This window comes from Strigops habroptila, chromosome 1 (assembly GCF_004027225.2).
Source record: "Strigops habroptila isolate Jane chromosome 1, bStrHab1.2.pri, whole genome shotgun sequence".
Classification (NCBI taxonomy): domain Eukaryota; kingdom Metazoa; phylum Chordata; class Aves; order Psittaciformes; family Psittacidae; genus Strigops; species Strigops habroptila.
This window is the reverse complement of record NC_044277.2, coordinates 99,766,917-99,787,167: the sequence shown is the minus strand read 5'-3', so window position 1 is coordinate 99,787,167 and position 20,251 is coordinate 99,766,917. Positions and strand designations below refer to the sequence as shown.

At 48.5% G+C, this 20,251-nt stretch overlaps 1 protein-coding gene across 3 annotated transcripts in view; it reads right to left on the bottom strand.

Moving 5' to 3' along the window:
• Nucleotides 1-5: 5 nt before the first annotated feature.
• The window catches only part of GJC2 (gap junction protein gamma 2), a 32,949-nt gene continuing 12,703 nt past the window's right edge, over nt 6-20,251 (bottom strand). Inside the window, exons 1-2 of one of the 3 annotated variants that reach the window (XM_030506734.1) lie at nt 12,848-12,923; nt 6-6,282 (exon numbers count right to left, since the gene is read on the bottom strand). In XM_030506734.1, coding sequence (XP_030362594.1) covers nt 5,015-6,262 — 1,248 coding nt within the window. In that variant the 5' untranslated portion in view covers nt 6,263-6,282; nt 12,848-12,923 and the 3' untranslated portion in view covers nt 6-5,014. Of the gene's footprint in view, nt 6,283-10,646; nt 10,756-12,847; nt 12,924-20,251 lie in introns of those variants that run through there. The other 2 variants (XM_030506725.1, XM_030506717.1) reach the window with 2 other exon arrangements.

The following is a 20,251-nucleotide window of genomic DNA, read 5'->3' as shown; positions in this document are numbered from 1 at the left end:
CATACTGTAACAAAATGTAAGTTTTATTCTGTTTTATTAGTAATGGATGTGGAATAACCAGTTGAAGAGTTGGACTGATGTATCTTTTTCTTTTGAGCAGTGTTTAATATTCTAATTACAGTCCAGATGTAACATTTACACTGAAAAATACTTAGATTCAACCTCATACTCAAAAAATTCCTAGTACAAATACAGTTAGTACATTAAAAAATGAACAACAAAAAAATAACAATCCCAGAAACTTTGTAACAGCACAGACTGGTTATGGCCTTGAGTTAAGTTCAAGTATTTCCCAGTGGAATGCAATGCAAGCAACAAGGTAATCTGGCTTTTACATGGGACATTCCTGGCCCTGAATGGTAAGAATAGAAATATAAGTGCGGGCACTTAATCCGACCAAGTTTAGCAAGAGAGTCAATGTTTATGATTAGTTCAGCTACAAAGCTAAACCCCTCTTGAGTGTGTACAAAACTCCTATCCTGTAAAAGAAAAAAAAAACAAAGCATTAATTATACTACTGGCAATTCTTCTACCTCCTGTCATCTAACTGAAATTCCTTGAGCTGCCAGTTTAGTTTGCAGTGGTTGTGATGGGGCTCTTGGTTGTGGTTATGCATATTTTGCCTCTCTTTTTCCTTCCTAAACTGACATTATAAAATAAGGGATCTTTGCTCCTTGCTTGAAAGGAGACACTTCTGCAGAGACATTAATGCATGTCTGTTGCCTTTCTGGCAGTGACTCGGTGGAAAGCTACAATATCCTACAGGCTTTAGAGACCAAGGAATGGAGGAGGAAGAGGGAAAGTGAGCAACTCTGTACATAATAATAATAATCCTTTATATTTCTGAGGCTCTCTGACTTGTGCTGGCTTCTGTGTGTGGCTCGGATGTGACCTGGGAGAACTGGGATCCCTTCTCTCCAGGGTCAGAGGAGTCAGTAGTGTCCTCCAGGCTTGCTGAGACCATTCAGGAAATTTTGCCTCTCTCCCAGGCAGCCCACAGCATCAGAGCAATCCTGCTTCTGTCCCTGTCAAAACACTTGGAAAACTTGGGGAAGCAAGATCAGCTCTCATTCAGAAAGCATTTTATGCAGGGAAGTATTTCAAGCCTAGATAGATAGATGAGTGGGGCTGGCTGGAAGGATGGCTGAGAGAGCAGTTACCCTGTTTCTCTGCCCAACGAGGAGGTTGTATTGATTGCCCAAGATTCTGCCCTGGCTCTAGTACTTGTCAATATTGCTATTATTGACTCTCACTGTGGAAAACAGTATGTGTGTATTAAATGTATGGTGACACCAGCCAGGAGGAGGCTGCAAATCTGCTGCAGACCAACAGACCATTCCAAACCCCCTTGGTCTGCAGTGTGAAAATAAAAAGGCAGTTTGAAGGATGGCAGGAAGATCCTGACTGTACAAGCACACATCTGAAGAGCGGAGCAATCCCCATGCCTGCAGAAGACGGGGTTTTGGGGAGGACCAGGGTGGTAGATGGGCGCATGAAGAAGAGCAGAGTGGGAAAATGTGGCCTGGCTGGTGGTGGTTCAAAGACACCAAAGAAGACCACCCTAGGAAAGCAGCCTTTGGAGAAAGGTTGGCAAGACTGGAGTTGTTTAGCTTACAGCAGACTTGAGGAGGATAAAAATAGCCTTCAAACACCCAAAAGCTTCTGCAGACATTAAAGGCATGAGACTTTCTCCATGTCTGCTGAGGAGACGAGACGCGAGGGGTTGCAGCAAGAGGGCATCATGTTAGCCATTAAGGAGGCATTTGATGGTGCCAAGTTGTCAGGAAGAGCTGTAGTCCTTTCCTGCCCTGTTGCTCTGTTTCTGATCCTGCAGTCATGGAGCCCTGGGATCTCCCATTGGGCACTGGCCAGCTGCATCACTGGGGTGGGGGGTATAGCCCTGCTGTATAAAACGGGTTTAATGAGTCAGTCAGGTCTCTGTGTCCAGGTTCTGGGGGTTTTGCCTTAAAATCTGCCCCCTGTTTTCCCCATGGCAAGGCGTTGGCTGGGAAGGTTTCTGGAAGCAAGCCCTGTGTTTGGTGACTCAATGAATCCAAAGGTCAGCAGGAGCTCAGGGGCTGATGTGAGTCTTTGTGAAATGCTCCTGCCATGGCTGGGGCTGAAGGAAGTTTCATTGTTATGGGCCCGAGCAGTCCAAAATCCGGACTCCTGCACAGGACCGGGCCTTACAGCATTGCATGAAAAGGACAAGTTTATCTGGGGCTGTGATACTGCTGCTTATCAGAAAGGAATCTGAAAAACCCAGGCAGCATCCAACTATCGCTGTCCTCAGAGTTTCCATCTTTCCCTTGGGATCATGGCTTTAAATACACACTGTTTCCCATGGGACACAGGGCTGGCAGTAAAAGAGAAGTCTCATTGATGGGGAGGATAAGCTTTGTGCCCTGGACAGCTGTAATTATTAGGGAGCAAATTCCCACCCATCAGCACTTCTGCTCTCCTCCCCGGCAGCCCTGGTCTGTGGACCTGCATGCATTTGTCTTTATGACAGCAGCACCATTGGCAAACAGCCTCTCCTGCATTGCCCAGCACAGCCCCAGCCCAGGAGGAGCACACGTTCCCACTCACAGAAGAAGGACAAACAGTGTAGTTGGATATGTTTGTCTCCCCACCACCGTGGTGTGGGCTTTCTGAGCCTTTCGTGCAAACTTCATGGCAGAAGGACCATCCTTGCACGCAGTGGATGTGTATTACTACTGACCGTTGCTGCTGCGGGGGTGCACTGGTCCTCCTCCTGGATGCAGTTATCCATTTTCAACGAGATCTCTAGCAGCAGGAGCAGGCAGTACTCCAGGCATTTTATCAATGCCTTCAGCAGGACCAGGAACAAGCCTGAAAGTGTTCCTAGACTGTTATACAAAGCTGTACTGAATATTTTTCAGCTGGATACCTCATAAGGTGTTTCTTTGCTTTCTTTTTAAGCCTACTTTTTTTTGCTGCCAGTACTGTAATGGCATGGCACAGGTCAGTTGAGGTTCCCAGGAGCTAAAGGTCATTCCCAAGTTCTCTGCCTATTCCCCAGCATGGCCAAAGGGCCTGGCCACCTTCAAAACAGGCATCCTCAGGGAGTGATCTCAAGGACATGAGAAAGACGCCCAGCAAGAAGTCGTGCAAATCCAACGGGTAAGAAATACCGGGACCTATATGAGCCTTTGGGTGGCTGGCACAGACCTGAGGGAACAGCTCAGTGTAGGGACAGCACTGTGGGTTTACTTTTTGCATTAGGTTAGATCTTGAAGGCTTTGCCTATTTGGGTTCTCCATGGTGGTGAACCAACCACTGGAATCCTGGGAGGCTGTGAGAGCATCTGCCAAGCCACAAGCATGTTGGGAACACCTCAGAGGTCAGACCAGCTCTGGTACATGACAGAATCAGGCAGTTACTGGATTCAGCCTCTACTATTTGGCAGGAATAAGCACAAGGACATGCTCCTTGTGCTTACAGTGATTATGTTTTCTTTCTGTTTTGTGTTACTGGAGGGGAACAAAGCCACAGCCCAGCAGTTGTACAAGAGACATGGGATGAAACCACCCTGACAAAGCACATCCTTAGCACCAGCAGGAGCCTTGTTGCTCAGCAGCTTGATTTTAACGTGCCCCCAGACTCTGCATGAAAACCACCCTAAAACCAAGCCAAGCTGAAAAAATCTCCCCATGGACTAGGAAGAAAACTTGTTGCTACTGTCCTGGTCCTGCCCTTGCTGAAGCCAGATCACATTGCCAAGCACCCCCAAGCAAGTGTGTGAAACCTGCCAGTTCCCCAGGTGAGGCTGGAAGGTAGAAGCCCAAAGGCTGCTCCAGGATAAGATCAGCCATAGTCCTGGACAGCTGGGTTTCCCAGGGGAGGTGGAAGGCTGTAAAATTACCAGAGGGTTGATATTACGTTTATATATATCTATGTCTATATTCACACACACATGTTCATATGTGTCTGTATATATACGTACATGTACACACACACCCCCCCCATATACACACTATGCGTAGACCTGCCATCTGCCACTATTTATAAGGGTTTGATTAAACAGAAAAACAAATTTGTCAACACTGATCTTCCAATCTCTACTAAAATTCAGCAAATAAAGAAGTCTAAATCCTTTATGGTTTTGTTTTCCTGGTTGCATAAAGGCACTTTCTGGTGATGTGAAGCAGCAGTTTGTTAAAAACATTGTAACTGCAACGATTCCCATCACATCTGTAGCAAGCGCTGCACGGGCACCGGTATGATGCAATGTCACTGCTTGCTCCTGCTGCATAGTGTTTGGTCATATTTACTGTTTGCTTTGATGCAGAGGAATAAAAGACAAAAACCTTCAGGCTGTGCTATGCTTTTAGGTCTCCCTGTGTAAGACGGTCACTGTGTTTCTGCCCCATAACTCGATGTGGGTGCCAGCTTTTGGCTCACAGCATCCAGCGATGCCTTTGTTTCCAGTGATGCCTTTGTTTCCAGCAATGCCTGCTAGAGCATCTAACAGTTCAGGTGGGACATTAGCAGTAAGCATGTCATGAAGGTTCATGCAATATGTCAGTTGTTTTCGTTGCTTATCAAGGGAACAGGAATTAACTTTGATTAAGAATATTTAGTAATTAAACACTGCCTGACCTACAGCACTCTAGCCTTGCCATGCAGGAGAAGAGCTGCTCGCTGTTGGCATGACTTCTATCCTGAGCCACCAGCAGCTCCGCTTCCTATCGTAACACATTGTCCAGTCTCTGTTGGGGGCTCTGGTGGTGACCGAAGGGGTGGGAGATGCAGAGGGTTTGCTGTTTGTCACTGGAGGTTCCCAGCTGGAGAACTTATTGGAAACAGGGAAGAAATGTCTTTTGTTAACACACTGGAAGACAGCACTAAATTAGTCTGAAACTCCTCTTCTCTCTTGACTTCCATATAAAAATTGTGCCTGTGCCCTGTGAAATGAACGCAATAACCAAAAACCAGAAACAAACCAAAATAAAACCCCCACTTACGTTGCACTCTCTCCTTTTAGACAAAGCTATATCCATACAGATGTTTTTCCATCTTTACTGCTTGAGCTTCCTTTCTCCAAGCTGGCCTTGGGTTTAGCACCTTGTTTCTCCTGGGCGATGTTGGCCCTGTTCTGCTCTACCACTGTGCCGCCCGAGGCGGGACTGCTGGTTCGAGAAGGTTGTGTGTTGCCCTGGGTGCTGCTGTAGCTCTGAAATGCTATGTCTAACTGCTCCTGGGCCACTCGCAGGTGTTTGTGAAGGGTGGACAAGTCTGCTGGGAGGTTCTCGTCTGGGCTGGTGCACTGCTGCTCCTGAGCCACGTTAGCCAAGTTCTGCTCGTGAGCCATCAGGCTGTTGGGGATCTTGGTGGACTTCTCTGATTTCACTACCAGGTTGTACTCAGGAGGGCAGGAGATGTTCTTTGGGTAGGCATAGTTGTAGGGAGGTTGCCTGAAGCTGTTGATTTTCCGGTTGCGAATGGCATCTCGGATGGTCCCAAACCCCAGGTGAAACATCTCACACATGTTCAGCAGTAAGCACAGGCAGCTCACCACGTACATCACCAAGAGAAAGATGGTCTTCTCTGTTGGTCGGGACACAAAGCAGTCCACAGTGTGAGGGCAAGGGACTCTGTTGCAGACGTAATACGCTTCTACCTCAAAGCCGTAGAGTAAATACTGCCCTATCAAAAAGCAAACTTCAAACGAAGCTCTGGTAAGTAGCTGAAAGACATAGATTTTCATCAGTCCTTCTTCCTGGATGCGCCTCCTCCCATCGTGCTTTTGCTGCTCTTTGCTCTTGGGCTTGGCTTTGGTTTTCTCGCATTCTGCTGTGTCGTCAGAGATCATGGGCTCATCTTCATCAGCCTCCATCGCTTCTTCCATGTTGCGCACTGTCTGCCAGTTCAAAGCAAACTGCTTCTTCTTCTTGAACCCCTTGAACTTCTTCTCCTCCTCTGCCGACCGGGCGATCCTGTGGATGGCATAGCCCAGGTACATGACCGAAGGGGTGGATATCATGATGATCTGGAAGACCCAGAACCTGACATGTGACAGCGGCGCGAAGGCATCATAACAGACATTGTCACAGCCGGGCTGCTTGGTGTTACAGGTGAACTTGCTCTGCTCATCAGAGTAGATGGACTCCCCCCCCACTGCTGTCAAGACAATGCGGAAGACGATGAGCACAGTGAGCCAGACCTTCCCCACAAAGGTGGAGTGATTGTGAATCTCTTCTAGCAGGCGGGTTAGAAAGCTCCAGCTCATGTTGGTCATAAGGGCTACTCAGTTACAACCTGCAAGAAGAGGGGGAAATAAAAAATATAGCTGTAAGTTAACGTCTGTGCTGCAGTCAGTGATATGGTTGTGACACTGGCACATCTGTGACAGATGAAGTCATTTTATCTTAAAGAGGACCCCTTTGCTGCTGTAGCCCATCTCCCCAGGACCTGTAATGGACCATGGCATGGGGCTGACCATGAGAGCACAGCATCAAGCTGTGGCCAGTGTGGAAACATGCTGCAACACTGTAATCGGAGGCAGAGATACCTGGTGGTACTGGATAAACAAAGATTAATAACGTAACAAGCCACAGCACCCACTAGATTCACCATTCCCAGCTTTGTTGCCTGTTTCAAGACATTGCTCTGCTGTAAGAAGGGTTTGGGTGACTATAAAAGCAAATGCAAGGCACAATGGAAGCCACCTAGGCATGAAAAGGTGGTTAACTTGTGATAACCTCTTGCCTGCATGCCATGTGCTCAAGCGCCTGAGCTGAAAATGGGAGTAGAGGATGCTGCCCACAACACAGAGTTCCACTGCTCAAATATCTTTCATTAGCAAACCCAGAAAAATGCAAAGAATCAGCAAAAGAATGGGAATATTTATGTTTACAGGCCGATGGCCCTTTTAAGTTCCTTTTGAAAAAAACAAACCAAACCAAAACAAATGTTTAATCAAATGCAGATTGTTTTAAAAATAAACCTTGAAAAGTTTTCAGAGAAAAACATGCATTTATTAGACCTGGACACAGCTGGAGAGGAAGAGCTTGTAATAACCATTTTGTGTTTAGATTAACTTGCAATGGGGCCTCAGCCTGGGCTCCTTGGGTAACCCCAGGCATCATTAAGGGCAGAAGGCAATTTTATTGCTTGACTGGCATCAGCCATGACAGATACCTTGAGCTGGGTAGATTTATGTTAGAGGCAGAAGTTCTTCCCTGTGGGGGTGGTGAGGCCTTGGCACAGGTTGCCCAGAGAAGCTGTGGCTGCCCCATCCCTGGCAGAGTTCAAGGCCAGGTTGGACGGGGCTTGGAGCAACCTGGTCTAGTGGAAGGTGTCCCTTCTCCTGGCAGGGCGGTTGGAACTGGATGATCTTTAATGTCCCTTCCAACCCAAACCATTCTGTGATTCTATGAGAGCAATAGGGAAAGCACACAGATGCAAAGAGCACTGTGACAGGGAACAGTGGGGCGCTCACCCCAGGGCAACAGAGAATGGGCTCATCCTTTCTGCTCCCCTGCATCCCTCCTCTGAATGATCTTCCAGGTTGTTATTGAGTTTACCCACCTTGTTTCAACACAGACACCTGATGGCAGGCAGTAAATTAGGCATCTGTGTGCCCTATCCCATCTGTGAACTGACACCTACCACTGCACCCAGAACTGCAAAGAGTGGATGTGTTGGCGGCAGATGTAGGAACCAAGAATATTAGCATGGACAAGAGCGAGTTAGCTTGGGATAGCACATGGCAATGGTGTGTTATGGCTCAGCACAAGCTGGCTTGGCACAGGCTACTCCCCTGCGGCCCTCCACAAACATGCAGAGGAAGAGGAAGGAGCTGTTGTCCGTATGTTGAAAGAGTATGGATTTCAAACCTACCCCTCCATGCTGGGTGAGCATGGCTGAGTGGAGGTAAAATGAGGCACAAGCCTGGTCCTAACCTGGTTTTGCATCTCTTTTATATGGAGACACAAAATTAAGCCCTAGGATCTCCATGGCACAAGCTGGGCTTTGAGCCCGTCAGCTGTGCCAGGCGCAGGGCAGGAGCAGCCACCAGCATCAGCCGTGGGCACAGCCCCATGCAGGAGCAAGAAGGGGAACGTGCCTTGCTCTGTTCTCCCCATCAAGCCTTTCTGGAATGCGGTTTTGCTCATGCTGCTTCTTAGGACAGGAGCCAAACAGCCCTGGTTTGCTCAGTGCTCGCCTTCACGCTGCCCTGGGAGGTAGCAGCGCAGTCTGAGGCTCAAGATGCAGTGAAATTCTTCCGCTGTCGAGGGCTCTCGAGACCAGGCAGATGGAATTTTCTAACCTTGCTATTTCTAGATCAAACAAATCCTCTGCGAACCCAAACCCCCAAGTCTTCACACGCCAGACCAAGACTGTGGGAGTGCTCTGCAGATGGTGTTATTCTTGTCCTGTAGCTGGAGAAACTGAGGCAGGGAGCAAAGAAACAGCTCACTCCAGGCTGGGTAATAACAGCTGTAATAAGCTGTAATAACAGGCTGTAATAAGTCAGAAGAAGACGCGGGGAAGTTCTCGTCTCTGCCCTCAACTTACCTTGTGAAGAACAACAGCCCTCAAAGCTGCTGGGACCAGAATCCCCATCTCCTGCCCAAAAGGTAAAGCCTTGCACCCAATGGTCAGTACAGAAATGCTGCTGCAGACAGAACAATTCAGCCACTGCAGAAGAATGTGGAAAGCGATCCCCACAGAACTATTCTTTATTTATTGAGGAAATTGAGGTTACTCAGGGGCGAGATGGGAAAGCATCCCCTCTAAGTGCCTTTTTCACTTCTTCAAAGTGGATGCACTCTAAAGTGTATTTAACCCTTTCTCTGATTTGTTTCCCCATTCAGACATGGGCAAATGAGGCAGATATGGGGCGTTAAATGATTTGTGGGATTTATCCGGGCAGTTGGCCAAGCTTTAGCTGACAGAGGGCTGGGAAGGGAAGACCCCGCTGAGTGCAGCAATGGCCCACTGTGGGACATGGTGCATCTGTCTGTGGAGCATCCGGGACTAGTCGAGGCAGGGCTGGGGCTTGGACTGAGCACACACTGGCCTCAGATTGGCTGGCCACACACCAGCTCCCACCTGCAACCCCAGTTAGCTGCAAGCCTTGCATTGTTCTAAAACACAGGCTTCAAATGTTTCCTGTGCAGCAGTTCATCTATAATTTCAGTGCTCACCTAAAGGGTTTATGAGGTCTACACTGAGGATATTTTTGCAAATATTTTAAAATATTTTTGCAAAATATTTTAACGTTGCAAGTGTTACTTAAGGACACAATTCTCAAGCTCAGGCTTACCTCTCAACAGCCATTTGCTGGAGCAGGGACGGTCTGATCAAGGTAATGAGGGGTTTTGAAGTAAATATTCAAGTTTTCATCTGATATTAGTCAGGGTTGTCAGCAAAGCACCCACATTTTAGAAAGGAGCACCGGACAGCATTGGTTCAAAACACTCACAAACCTCCTGAGTCAAGAAAAAGGAAAGAAATTAAAAAAAAAACAGAACTGGTGGGTTGTTTTGAGACGACCACCTCTGGTTATCAGGCACCAGCCCGAGCTGTTGGTCCTGCCATTGACCATGCGGCTCAGCCTTCTCTGCACATCTGGATCTGCAGGAACATCTGCAGGAAACAGCCTGGAGCTGTTTCTGCACCCCCAAGAGCCCACTGTTGTCTTTGTGTGTGATCACACCTTGATGTTACGCTTTCATGTGTCCACCCACTCTCCTGGCACCGTATTTGAAAGCAGGAGCTAAAGGAAATGAGTTAAAAACCCCTCCTACAGTCAATTCAGTTAAACTTCCAGTGCTTTTTGCAACTTACTGGCTAGAAAGACTGGTATGAGATCTCAGTGCCATTAATTGCTTGGGGAAAGTTAGTGCACCATTATATTTTGGAATCAATTATAAGGCAAAGAAGCTTTTGGAAGGATTTGTTCGCATTGCTTTTGCTGCTGAATAGGATGGTACTAGGGAAAGACTATATATCTCATCTCCTCACAACGCCAACTATCAAAGCACAAAAAAAAAAAAAAAAAGGATTTTTACATCTTCCATGTGCTTCAAACCTAATCCCTCCATGTAGTAGCAAAGTTACACAGTCCAGCTCCCTGCGGAAAAATCCCTGTGTGGATCTGCAGCAGGTAGATGGATTAGATTAACTGGCCCATGTAGCTAAATTATCTGCCAGAGAGATTGCATGAGAAGACCCACCATCCCTCTGGCTTTGAATTCCATTCATTCAGCCATCTATGTCCACATGTCACCTCCAGACTAGCTGACATGCAGTATATGAAACACACAGAGGAGTACAAGTTTCACTTCAAAACAGCTACAAAAGAGGACTTGGACCACTCAACCCACCAGTAACACTTAAAGTAGCGAAAACTGTGTGTAGCCAGGTACTGGAATGAGCTGTTGGCTCCAGGTTCTCATCATGGTTACCTCCCAAAACCCGCTGATCCCTCTGCGCATTCGCAGGCATAACTGTTGGAACTGGGAAAACTGTAAAACCTGAGTCTAACATAAGCAGAAGAAGGCACAGAATAAATAGAGAAAAACATCTGCACTAGCTAGATGTCCTTCCTTTCTGTGCGGCTCCTGCACCGTTGCTTAAATTTCAGGGAAAACAATGGTAAAAACCCTACTTACAGAGACATGGTGCTTCCCGTGGTGGCTTTCCCTCCTGCGCTGGCATTCCTGTGCCGCCAGCCCTCCGCCTTGCCCTAGATAAACTCCTGCCGCCTCGGTCCAGCCATGCTCCAGCGGTTGGAAACCGGAGCTCAAGGGAAGTATTTGATGTGCTGTTAAACCCCGCCTCTGCAGCGGCCAGGCACCCACTGCTGAGGTTCTACCCCAGCTGCCTGCACCCCTACAGCCTGTCCCATCGCTGCTACTGGCACCTCTTCCCCTTGCCAAGCCGTGGGAGAAGGAGAGAAGGTGTTATATATATATATACGTACATATATATATGTATATACACACAACCGGGAATAAAGGGGCACCAGTTTTAAATCCAAACAAGCCACTGGGTCTGGTTCTAGGAACGCTGCCTGGAATTTTGCTGCTGAGCTCTTGAGCTGGTTGGAAGTAAATTAATAGCATCAGCTAGTGGCACTGGTAACAGATTTGTAAGACAGAGAGCATGACTAATAGGGAACATGTGGAAAACACATTTTGGCAAAAGTTCCTTGGTTGCTGGGGAAAAATAAATACAGAAAGAGGCAAGGCTCACTAGTGAGGAAAACCACTCTGAAGCTCCTGCTTTGCTGCAGCTTTCTCTGAAAGAGGTGATGCACCTCCCTCCAAGCTGGTGCATGGGAGCAGAGAGCAGATGAAGGATGGGGAAACGTTTTTGAGCACACAAAGAGACTCTCTGGCTACTTTGAGAAGCAAGAAGAAATAACAAGAAGTATGGGAATGTGCATAAAGCCTAAGACAAGTGGGAAGGAAACCTCCATTGTGATGGTCCAAGGATCACCTTCTCGTTCCTCCTCCACCCATGGGAGCTTTGGCATTACCACCCCAGTGAGATCAGGGCTCCAGGTATCTGCTGAGATGGAAATGGACAGTCAAGGCAGAAAGTCTCTCCAAGGGACAGTAAGGAGGAGAAGGAAGCAACAGCAGCAACCAAGAAGTCATGAAAAAGATCAGACCTAATCTTTGAGGGGAGAAAGCATGGGAAGGTGGAATTACAGCACAGTTCGGGTTGGAAGGGACCTTAAAGATCATCCAGTTCCAAGCCCCCTGCCAGGAGAAGGGACACCTTCCACTAGACCAGGTTGCTCCAAGCCCCGTCCAACCTGGCCTTGAACACTGCCAGGGATGGGGCAGCCACAGCTTCTCTGGGCAACCTGTGCCAGGGCCTCACCACCATCATTACATTTTGATCAAGGGGGTCATTTGAAACCATATGGTTCACTGTGAACTTTCATCCCTGGTCCTGGCAAAGCAGGATATTCACCCTGCTGTCAGACCTCTGATTTCCTAAGGAGTATGAAGGGCCATGGAGGGGCAATTCCTGCTCACTGGAGCATATCATACCAGTGCTCTTGCAAGCAGCAGCATCTCCTGCAGTGCTGCATGCTGGTTAACACTTCAGCCATACTGCTGAAAGCTGCTCTGCAAGAGCCAAGGAGTGTGTGAGCCTCTGCTGATGCCAGACCTTGGCTGGGTGACACAACTCCATGACATCCAAGGGAGTCTCCAGGGGGGCTGGCATTTCTGGAAATAGTGCAGTTATTTTCCTCAAGGTTTTAAGTTATAAACTGTATACTCACACACAGTGATAAGTTAATTCACTGTTTGGTAGTAGACATCTGTTACAGGCAAATGGAAAAGCCCTATCACCTAAGTTAGGTGTAGGGATGAACACACCCTTGGGTATATATGCCACACTAGGGAAATCAGGTTTATTTCAGAAGAATAAGCTTCTAAAGAAGTTAAATTATCACAGCCTTTGCTGCATGCATCAACTTAAGCCCGTAGCACACCAACAAAGCTTGAACTCTCAAAGGACATAGGGAGATAGGGAGTTGGTTTCAGGGGAGAGCGCCAGGGCTGAAGATCTCCTCCAGCAATACCTCAGCCTCCGTGGAGGTCTCCCATGGGGAGGAAAACATGCAGCAAGCTGAGGCCGCATTACCTCTGCATGTTCCCAGGGGTAGGTGATGCTGAGGCAGTGACCTCCTTGCCCGCGTGGGTCTGCAAGTCTAAGGTGGATCACCGTGCAGTCACCTCCAGAGGGGCCACCGCGTGGTTCTTGGGTGTGCCCCTGCAAGCAGGGACCCCACATCTTCCAACACGTCACACCATCTACTTCTTAAAGACAAGTCCTATGAGAGCCGTCAGACCTGAGGGATGGCCACCACGGTGTCATTCCCATTGAAGAAGTGTGGTAAAACTTCCACCCGCTGCAGCTGGCGCAGGATGGAGCTGCAGAGAAGTATTATTAGTTATTTAAAAATAACTAGCTGAGAACAACTTACAGGCTCTGCAGGACTGTGGGCAGCAACTTAGACATAAAAGGCAGCTCAGCACGGTCCCTGTCCCGTGGGTCATGCAGCTTTTCCAGGCCCTTTGCTTTCTAACCGTATGGGTTATTTATACACACAGCAATCTGGTCTGGTGAAAGTTTTCTGGGGGCATCCGTGCTTCAGGCAAGCCAAGCAACATCTGCTGCTGCTCCAGCCTCCTGCCTAGCAGGTCCGGCCATCGCACACTGGCAGGGATTGAGTGGTTCCCATCAGCAAACCATCACCCATGGGTCAAACCATTGCCCAGGGAAGGAATCAGAAGGGTAGAGCCTGACCTATGCGTTTTCTCCTGCACACTTTAGCTGGTTTTTTGCTTTCCAAACAGCTTGTGTGAATGCTAAAACCTTTGATGCATGGATGATAACAGAGGATGGCTGGAGTATGCACTCACAGTTTCTGTTTCCTTGCTCCCAAGAAAGACACTGGAGAGCAAACAGAGCTTTTCTAAAGCAGTAATAGGCGCCTTTTCACTCCTGACCTACCCATGTCCTCCATTTAACGTTTGGCATTGAGAAAAGGGAATAAAAGAGAGGACAGAGACAGAGGGGGAATGGATATCCTGAACCCTTGTATGATTCTGCCTGCTGCTGGGAGCCATGTTGCCAAGTCACCCCTCCACCCAGCCACTGCTTGTGTTTCAGACTAGTGATCTATACCTCTCTTAGATGTCCCATTGAAGTAAAGAGTTATCATTATATCATTATCATTATCGCTAATGATAATGAGAACTGGTATAATATCTCCTTGCTATGTCAGTGATGAGTAGGACCCATAGTTATCCACTCTGAACACAAATCTACAAAGCTCTGTACTGCATTATACCAACAGTTCATTTTCTTCTCTAATTTTCGCCTTTTGTATTTAATTCAATCAGTTTGAAAACTAAATGAAATGCAGATACGCATCTTTGTTCGAGTGGTAAGCCTGCTCTTTAAAACAAGACCCAGGAAGCAATGTCATGCCTGGAGTCTCCAGAGCCTTCAGCAGCCCAAGGACCCAAGTTGTGTCATTGCTTCAGTGGTGTGCTGGCTGGGCTGGGGAGTTCTGCTGGGACGCAGAGCCATGTCTCCTGTGTTAAGGTGCTCTGGGACAGGCCAGCACCTTTCAGAAAGGGCAGAAGCAATGTACCAGGGTAGGACTTGGGTTTATGGATGGAGGGACCATGCCTTGTGATAGCTCCTATTCCCAGCCACAGAAACATCCCGTTTCCTCATGAAACAGTAACTGAACCAGCAACCCCATTTATGGCTGATGGTATCAAGGCCAACGGTGGGTGTCCGGGGTACCCGTTCAGGAGCTGAGTCACAGAGACAAGAGGGAGCAGGTGGGAATGGCCACAGTGCTGCTCCACTCAACCACACTGGCCAAGCCCCTCTCCATCTTTCTTGTCAGCCTCTTTAGGCACTGGAAGCTGCTCTAAGGTCTCCCTGGAGCCTTCTCTTCTCCACGCTGAACAAGCCCAGCTCTCTCAGCCTGTCTCCATAGCAGAGGTGCTCCAGCCGTCGGAGCATCTTCGTGGCCCTCTTCTCGCTTCACCTAGAGCTTTGGGCATTCTCCAAGATTTGGGATTAATCAGGGTTTGCATCGTAAGAACTCAGCCAAAAGCTTTACTGTCTTAAAAAACCCCAGCAATTCACAGGCTGCAGAAAAAGCTCTGCCAGTGCCTGTTGCTAAAACCTGCTTCATTGCAAACCTCTGTGAGGGCTTTTTCAGGACAGAGGTGATGACAACCCCAGTGCAAATCTGCCATTTGAATGACAGAGAAGCAAGGTATCTACCTATTCATCATCAGGTTGATTGTTTTTCTGCATCCAGCTCTGCTTGTTGCATGAATCCAACAAGGTTTTGATCTGGATCAGGGCTTTGCAGTTGGTCTCTGGCTCTTGCAAGGACCAAATAGATAAAATCTGGTCTCACACATTTTTCCAAAGCCCGTGGGGATTTTGGCTGTGTAATGTAAGGATGTTTGAAAATGAGGTGAAAGCTGCTTTCTTTCATGCACTCTGAAAGTATAAACTCTGGCTCTGAATTGCCAGGAAATTTGGCCCATGGTTGTGCCTCAGCCCAGAAGATAGGTCAGAAAGCAAAATTTCTGTTAAGTTTGCATTGGTTTGTGACTGGAGCAAAAAGCCAATGCTGTTAGCAGAGTGAATAGTATTTCTGTTGAAAAACAGCAAAATGTTTCCTGTGGATATTGCTGACTGATGACTGCAGAAAGATAAAAACACTTCACTTTGAAGATGATCAAAAAAACCCCTGATATGGTTAAATAACAATAAGATTTAAATTCCCAAGTACAAAAGCCCAGAGGAAGCATTTAAACCCGGGCTGGAGACGTGGTTTATTCCAGCCCTTCCCAGCTGAACATTTTGCTGTGATGGGCACATTCTTGAGATAAATCTCAGTGTTGACAAAACCACATATGTTTTCTGACAGGAACCTTTCTGCTGCAGTTTTCAGGCTGGTGAGATAACATGGGCTGGTACCGAAAGGTGGCAAGAGGGGACTCGTGGAAAGCTCTGGGGACATGGCTCCGCAAAGCCCTTTATAGCATTTTTGCCTGTGTATGTTCCTGCTCCAAAGAAAGCATCTGCCTCGATAGTCAGAGGTCAGATCGAGCAATTATTCCCTTCTCTATTTGCTTCCCTTTCCTGAAGTAGCCAGAGAAGCAATGGGAATAAAAGGCCATCTCCAACCGCGCCCATTGGGGTTGTCCCTGGTGTCAGTGCTACCCACGTCTCCCCTGCAAACCCATTGCAGCATCCCGAGCTCTCATAACAGGAAGCAATAAACTTTCCAGCCTGCGCTGCCAGCCCTGGCTGGCTGCAGCAGAACCCTGTGAAGCCAAGCCAGGCTTGACTTGTTGTAGACCTTCTTGAACTTGTACTGAAGAGTGAGGAACAATGAAAATCAATGAAAATCAGAGGAAATCCATCCTCTGATGATGAAAACGGCCGTGCAAAAGTTCACAGCACATCACCTCCTGTTGACCCCATGGCCACTCCTCCATCTGCAGTTCACTGACTAGTGGTGCGTTAGTGCGGGCAGGGGCAGAGGGAAAAGGTCAGGGCGCATGGGAAAGATGAGAAAACACTGGAAAAAAGTCAAGCGGACACATTTTTGGCTGGTCCTGAAAGGTGTGGGGCTTTTTTCTTTTTCCCTTTTTCCCTAACACCTGTGGATGGACAGAGATGGTGTATTAGGAGGGAGCTTGGAAGAGCCCCAGGAAAAGGGGGCAGGAGAGAGGGGGGCGGGAACAGAGGTTGGGAGCTCAGCCACGGCTTCTGGGCTCCATTCAAGAGCTGCTGGGTGAGGTCCCTGGCTTGCTCTGGGTGGCCAGGAGGAACGTTTTCCCTTACTTTTCAGCTGTGTGAAAAACATACTCACAGTGTCAGTGGGGGGAGAGGGAAGGGAATGGGAGCAACCAGCAACTGTGCATGGGAACGAACATCTTAGACACAGCTTGAGGGTACAGACAACAATCCCTCAAAGTGAAGGTGGAGCACTTGTGTCCTCTGTGTATCCACACAAGGAAAGGAGGGCATGCTCAGCACCTCCTCCAGGTTTCTTCAACCTGGCAAGCTGCTGACTCTGAGAGTTTTCTTTATTTTACTTTCTTTGCAGCAGTTGCAGTGAGAAAAACGGTGGTGTCATCTCTGTCATCACACACCTCATCTGTCAGACATGGGGACTGGCACCGCAACAGACAGGACAAATAGTACACGCCTGGCCAGAATGGTGATGTTCAACCAGCCCCATTACATGTAACAACCCTCAGGGTGGACTCTTCCACCAGGTTTTAAACCAGGTTTATATGGGTTGGAGCAACTCAGGGAGACCCTGCCAGTGCCCTTGGCTCTGGCTGAAGGGCGCTTTTGCCCGTAGTAGTAAAGGACAGTGCAACCCGCTACAAACAATGCCCCCATTTGCTAAAGACTCAGCTCTATAGGTTCAGCCTCGATCCTGGACTGACATCCACCTTCCCAAACAACAGTGCAATAGGGAAGAAGGCTCTGGATTGAGGATTTAGTGGAGGTTTCTTTAACCCCTGAGTGAAGGAGAAGCCCAGCATGAGAACTGGGTCCAAAGTTATCTCCTTTACTACCCAAAAAATATCTAATTGCCGACAAAAGTGGAGGTTAAGAGGATTCATGTCTCACCTCTAACAAGGACAAGAGGTTGCAGTGAACAAGTGCCCCACAAATTGGTGCAAGAACAGGACCCACAGGGTGCAGCCCAGGTATCTGACTCAGGTCCACGCTCTACCTGGTTCTCACGATGCTCCCTCCTACAGCCTTGGCTGTACACCGTGACCTGCCCTACACTGTCCTTGGGGTAGAATGCATGCCTTACTGCTTTAAACAACCATGTGGTTGAAGACCATGTGTGGGTGATTTGGAAGAGCTGCTATGCTTGTGACCAGATTTAAGGTCCTTTGCTCAGGGTGCTCAGTCCCACTCTGCATCCTGCTCTACCAATAACATAATGCTCGTCTCCTGAACCTATCATCCAGAACCTCAGCAAGTGGCCTGCTTGCAGGAGCTGAGGTGAAGCTCAGGGAGCAGGACTTTAAGGTAAGACAAAAACTTATCTGAACAGGAATGTCAAAGGCACCAAACCTCTCTGCAGATCCCAACACTCATTGCTGGGGCATCTATTTCTCAATCTCTTGGCTTTGGAGGAGCCTCTGACTTGCCAGGTCAGAGAGAGCTTACACAGTGAGACTACTCCGTGATCCAAGTGTTATGCAAACGGGGAAAAGGGCTGCGGATGGCTGCCAAATCCTTCCCTCTGCTGCATAAACCCATCCTGCTCCCTCACAAATAAACTGTGCTGCAGACCTGCCACCCCAGATCACATCCTCCTGAGCTCAGCTCTGGCTACCTGGACACCAGCCTTCCCCTCATGGTAAAAAAACCTAACATCCCCTAAACAAAGATACAAGACAAGACAAGACTAGAAAGCAAATGCCAAAGCAAAAATACCAGACACTTGGATGTGACTTTATGGCCCATTTTTTCATTACCAATAAGGTCTAAATATAGTTAACAGGGAAGAGAGAGAGACTCAAACATGATAAATAAGGAAACAAATGGATTGGACATGCTCTTGCCAACTGTTCTTCGACAACAGACAAAGCAGAAAGTAAAGAAAAAAAAGAAACATTATTACTACAAGTGCTTTCCTATCCTTCTGGCCGGGTTCCCAGCATGACCAGGGTGGGTTTGTACTCTGCTCACCAAGATATTCTGCCACACCGGTATCACCAGTAAATATTTAGATAACCACTTAGGTAATTACACGCAGAGATAATTACATGGTCATGTTTACATGCAGAAGAGAGGAGGATGAGTGAGAAATGCCCAGAGGAGTGCCCAGCGCTGGGCGAGCAGTACGGTACCTTACCCGGGAGTTCTGGGGACGGGAGCATCAGCGGAGGCCGGCCGGTCTGATCCAAAGGCAAGCGTGGCATGGGAAAGAGACGGGAGCCTTCCTGGACGTGTTTACATAGGTGGGCCCCCACCCGCTGACGCTGGAGAGGTCAGCAGCTTGTGCCTCACATCTGGACACCACTGGGTCCCCCGTGCCAAGAAGGAACACCATGTGTCTTTTTGTCTCCAAAGCTCACGGGACTGGAGGGGTGTCGAATCGGTGTCCCACCTTCCCCTCCACACGTAGACTGTGGTGTGGAGAAGGTGCCCTCAGGCTGGCATCCAGGTGGGAACGGAGCCAGTCCCATCTGGCCCTGGGCCATGATGATGCTTCAAACAAAGGTTGACTCTCAGATCTGCAGTGCTAGAGAGCCAAGCCCTTGGGCGTGTAGTGGAGTGCTGGCAGCAGCTTCTCCATCCCCTCCACCACACTGGGCATGAGCACACACCTGTCTGTCTGCTGTGGTGGGCACACAGCTGTCCAAAACCTACACCAAACCGTATAGCAACACCACCGATCCACATACCAGAACCACCAAACCCTACACCAGCACCACCAAACCATATACCAGCACCACCAAGCCTTACACCAGCAACACCAAACCATACACAAGCACTGCCAAACTGTACCCCAGCACCACCAAACCGTATACCAGCACCACCAAGGCTTACACCACCACTATTACACCATATGCTACCTGCATCAAACCCTACACCAACATGACCAAACCCTACACCACCACCAATCCACACACCACTGTCACCAATGCCTACAACACCCCTCAACCCATGATGTCTCTAGGTTGGGACCATGAGCCTGAGGGTTTGGGATGGTCCCATCATATCTCATGCAAAGGGCTAAGGCAGAGACCCCCCCAACTTTGTTGCCTGCCCCCTCCTACCAAAGGATAGATCAAGCTGGTCCCTGCTACCCAGTTGCCTTCACCTCATGTGATGTCAGGGGGGAAGGAGCTATGAGATGTTGGCTGCAGCCAGGTGCTCTCTGAGGACCATCACGAGATGGCAGCTTCCCCCCTGCAGCACTGCCACCCCAGACACAGGACTCACTGTATGGCCACTGCTGTAGGAAAGCATAATCTCTTACAGTCTCGATCCCTGATGAACACAGAGGGCTGTGCAGGTTGTTGGTCCCGAGGTGGACAGGCACAGGGAAGCTGTCCCCCAGGAAGCCAGCAGCAGGTTATGCTCCAGTGTGAGTGCACATGCTGCTTTGTGACAGGCTACTGTGGGGAGTGAGCAGCAATTAAAAGCTGGAGAGAAGAAAGAGTAATATTGAATCCAGCTGTGAAAACAAAGATAAAAACCCTCTGAGCCTACAACCTCCCTTGGCCAATGCGCGGGAAACAATATGCCAACAGTAATTCCTCTCCCCATGTCCATCCAACTGATATTTTTTTGTGAATGAGCATGTTGAGGTGGAAGGGGAAGGAAGGGAGATGCAGGAGGAGGAGGTGGACAGCCCTTCCACGCCTTTGACACAGGGGATCCTCTGCAGTTCATGGAAACGCAGGGCCATGGGTCTGAGCCAATGATGCCTCAGTGCTTGGGGCTGATCCACAACCAAGACAAGCAGGCAGACACATGAGGTTTTTCTCTCTTTGCTGATACAACAGGCTGGTCCTGAAGGTAGAGATCTTACCAAGAGAACACTAGGCATGTGAGCACATGAGTGCATGGGTGCATGTTCTGCTAGAGAAGTGAGCAGCTTGGGTGCATGCTACCCTGCTCACACCAAACCCTGCACCATCACTGGGATGCAGTGGGCTCT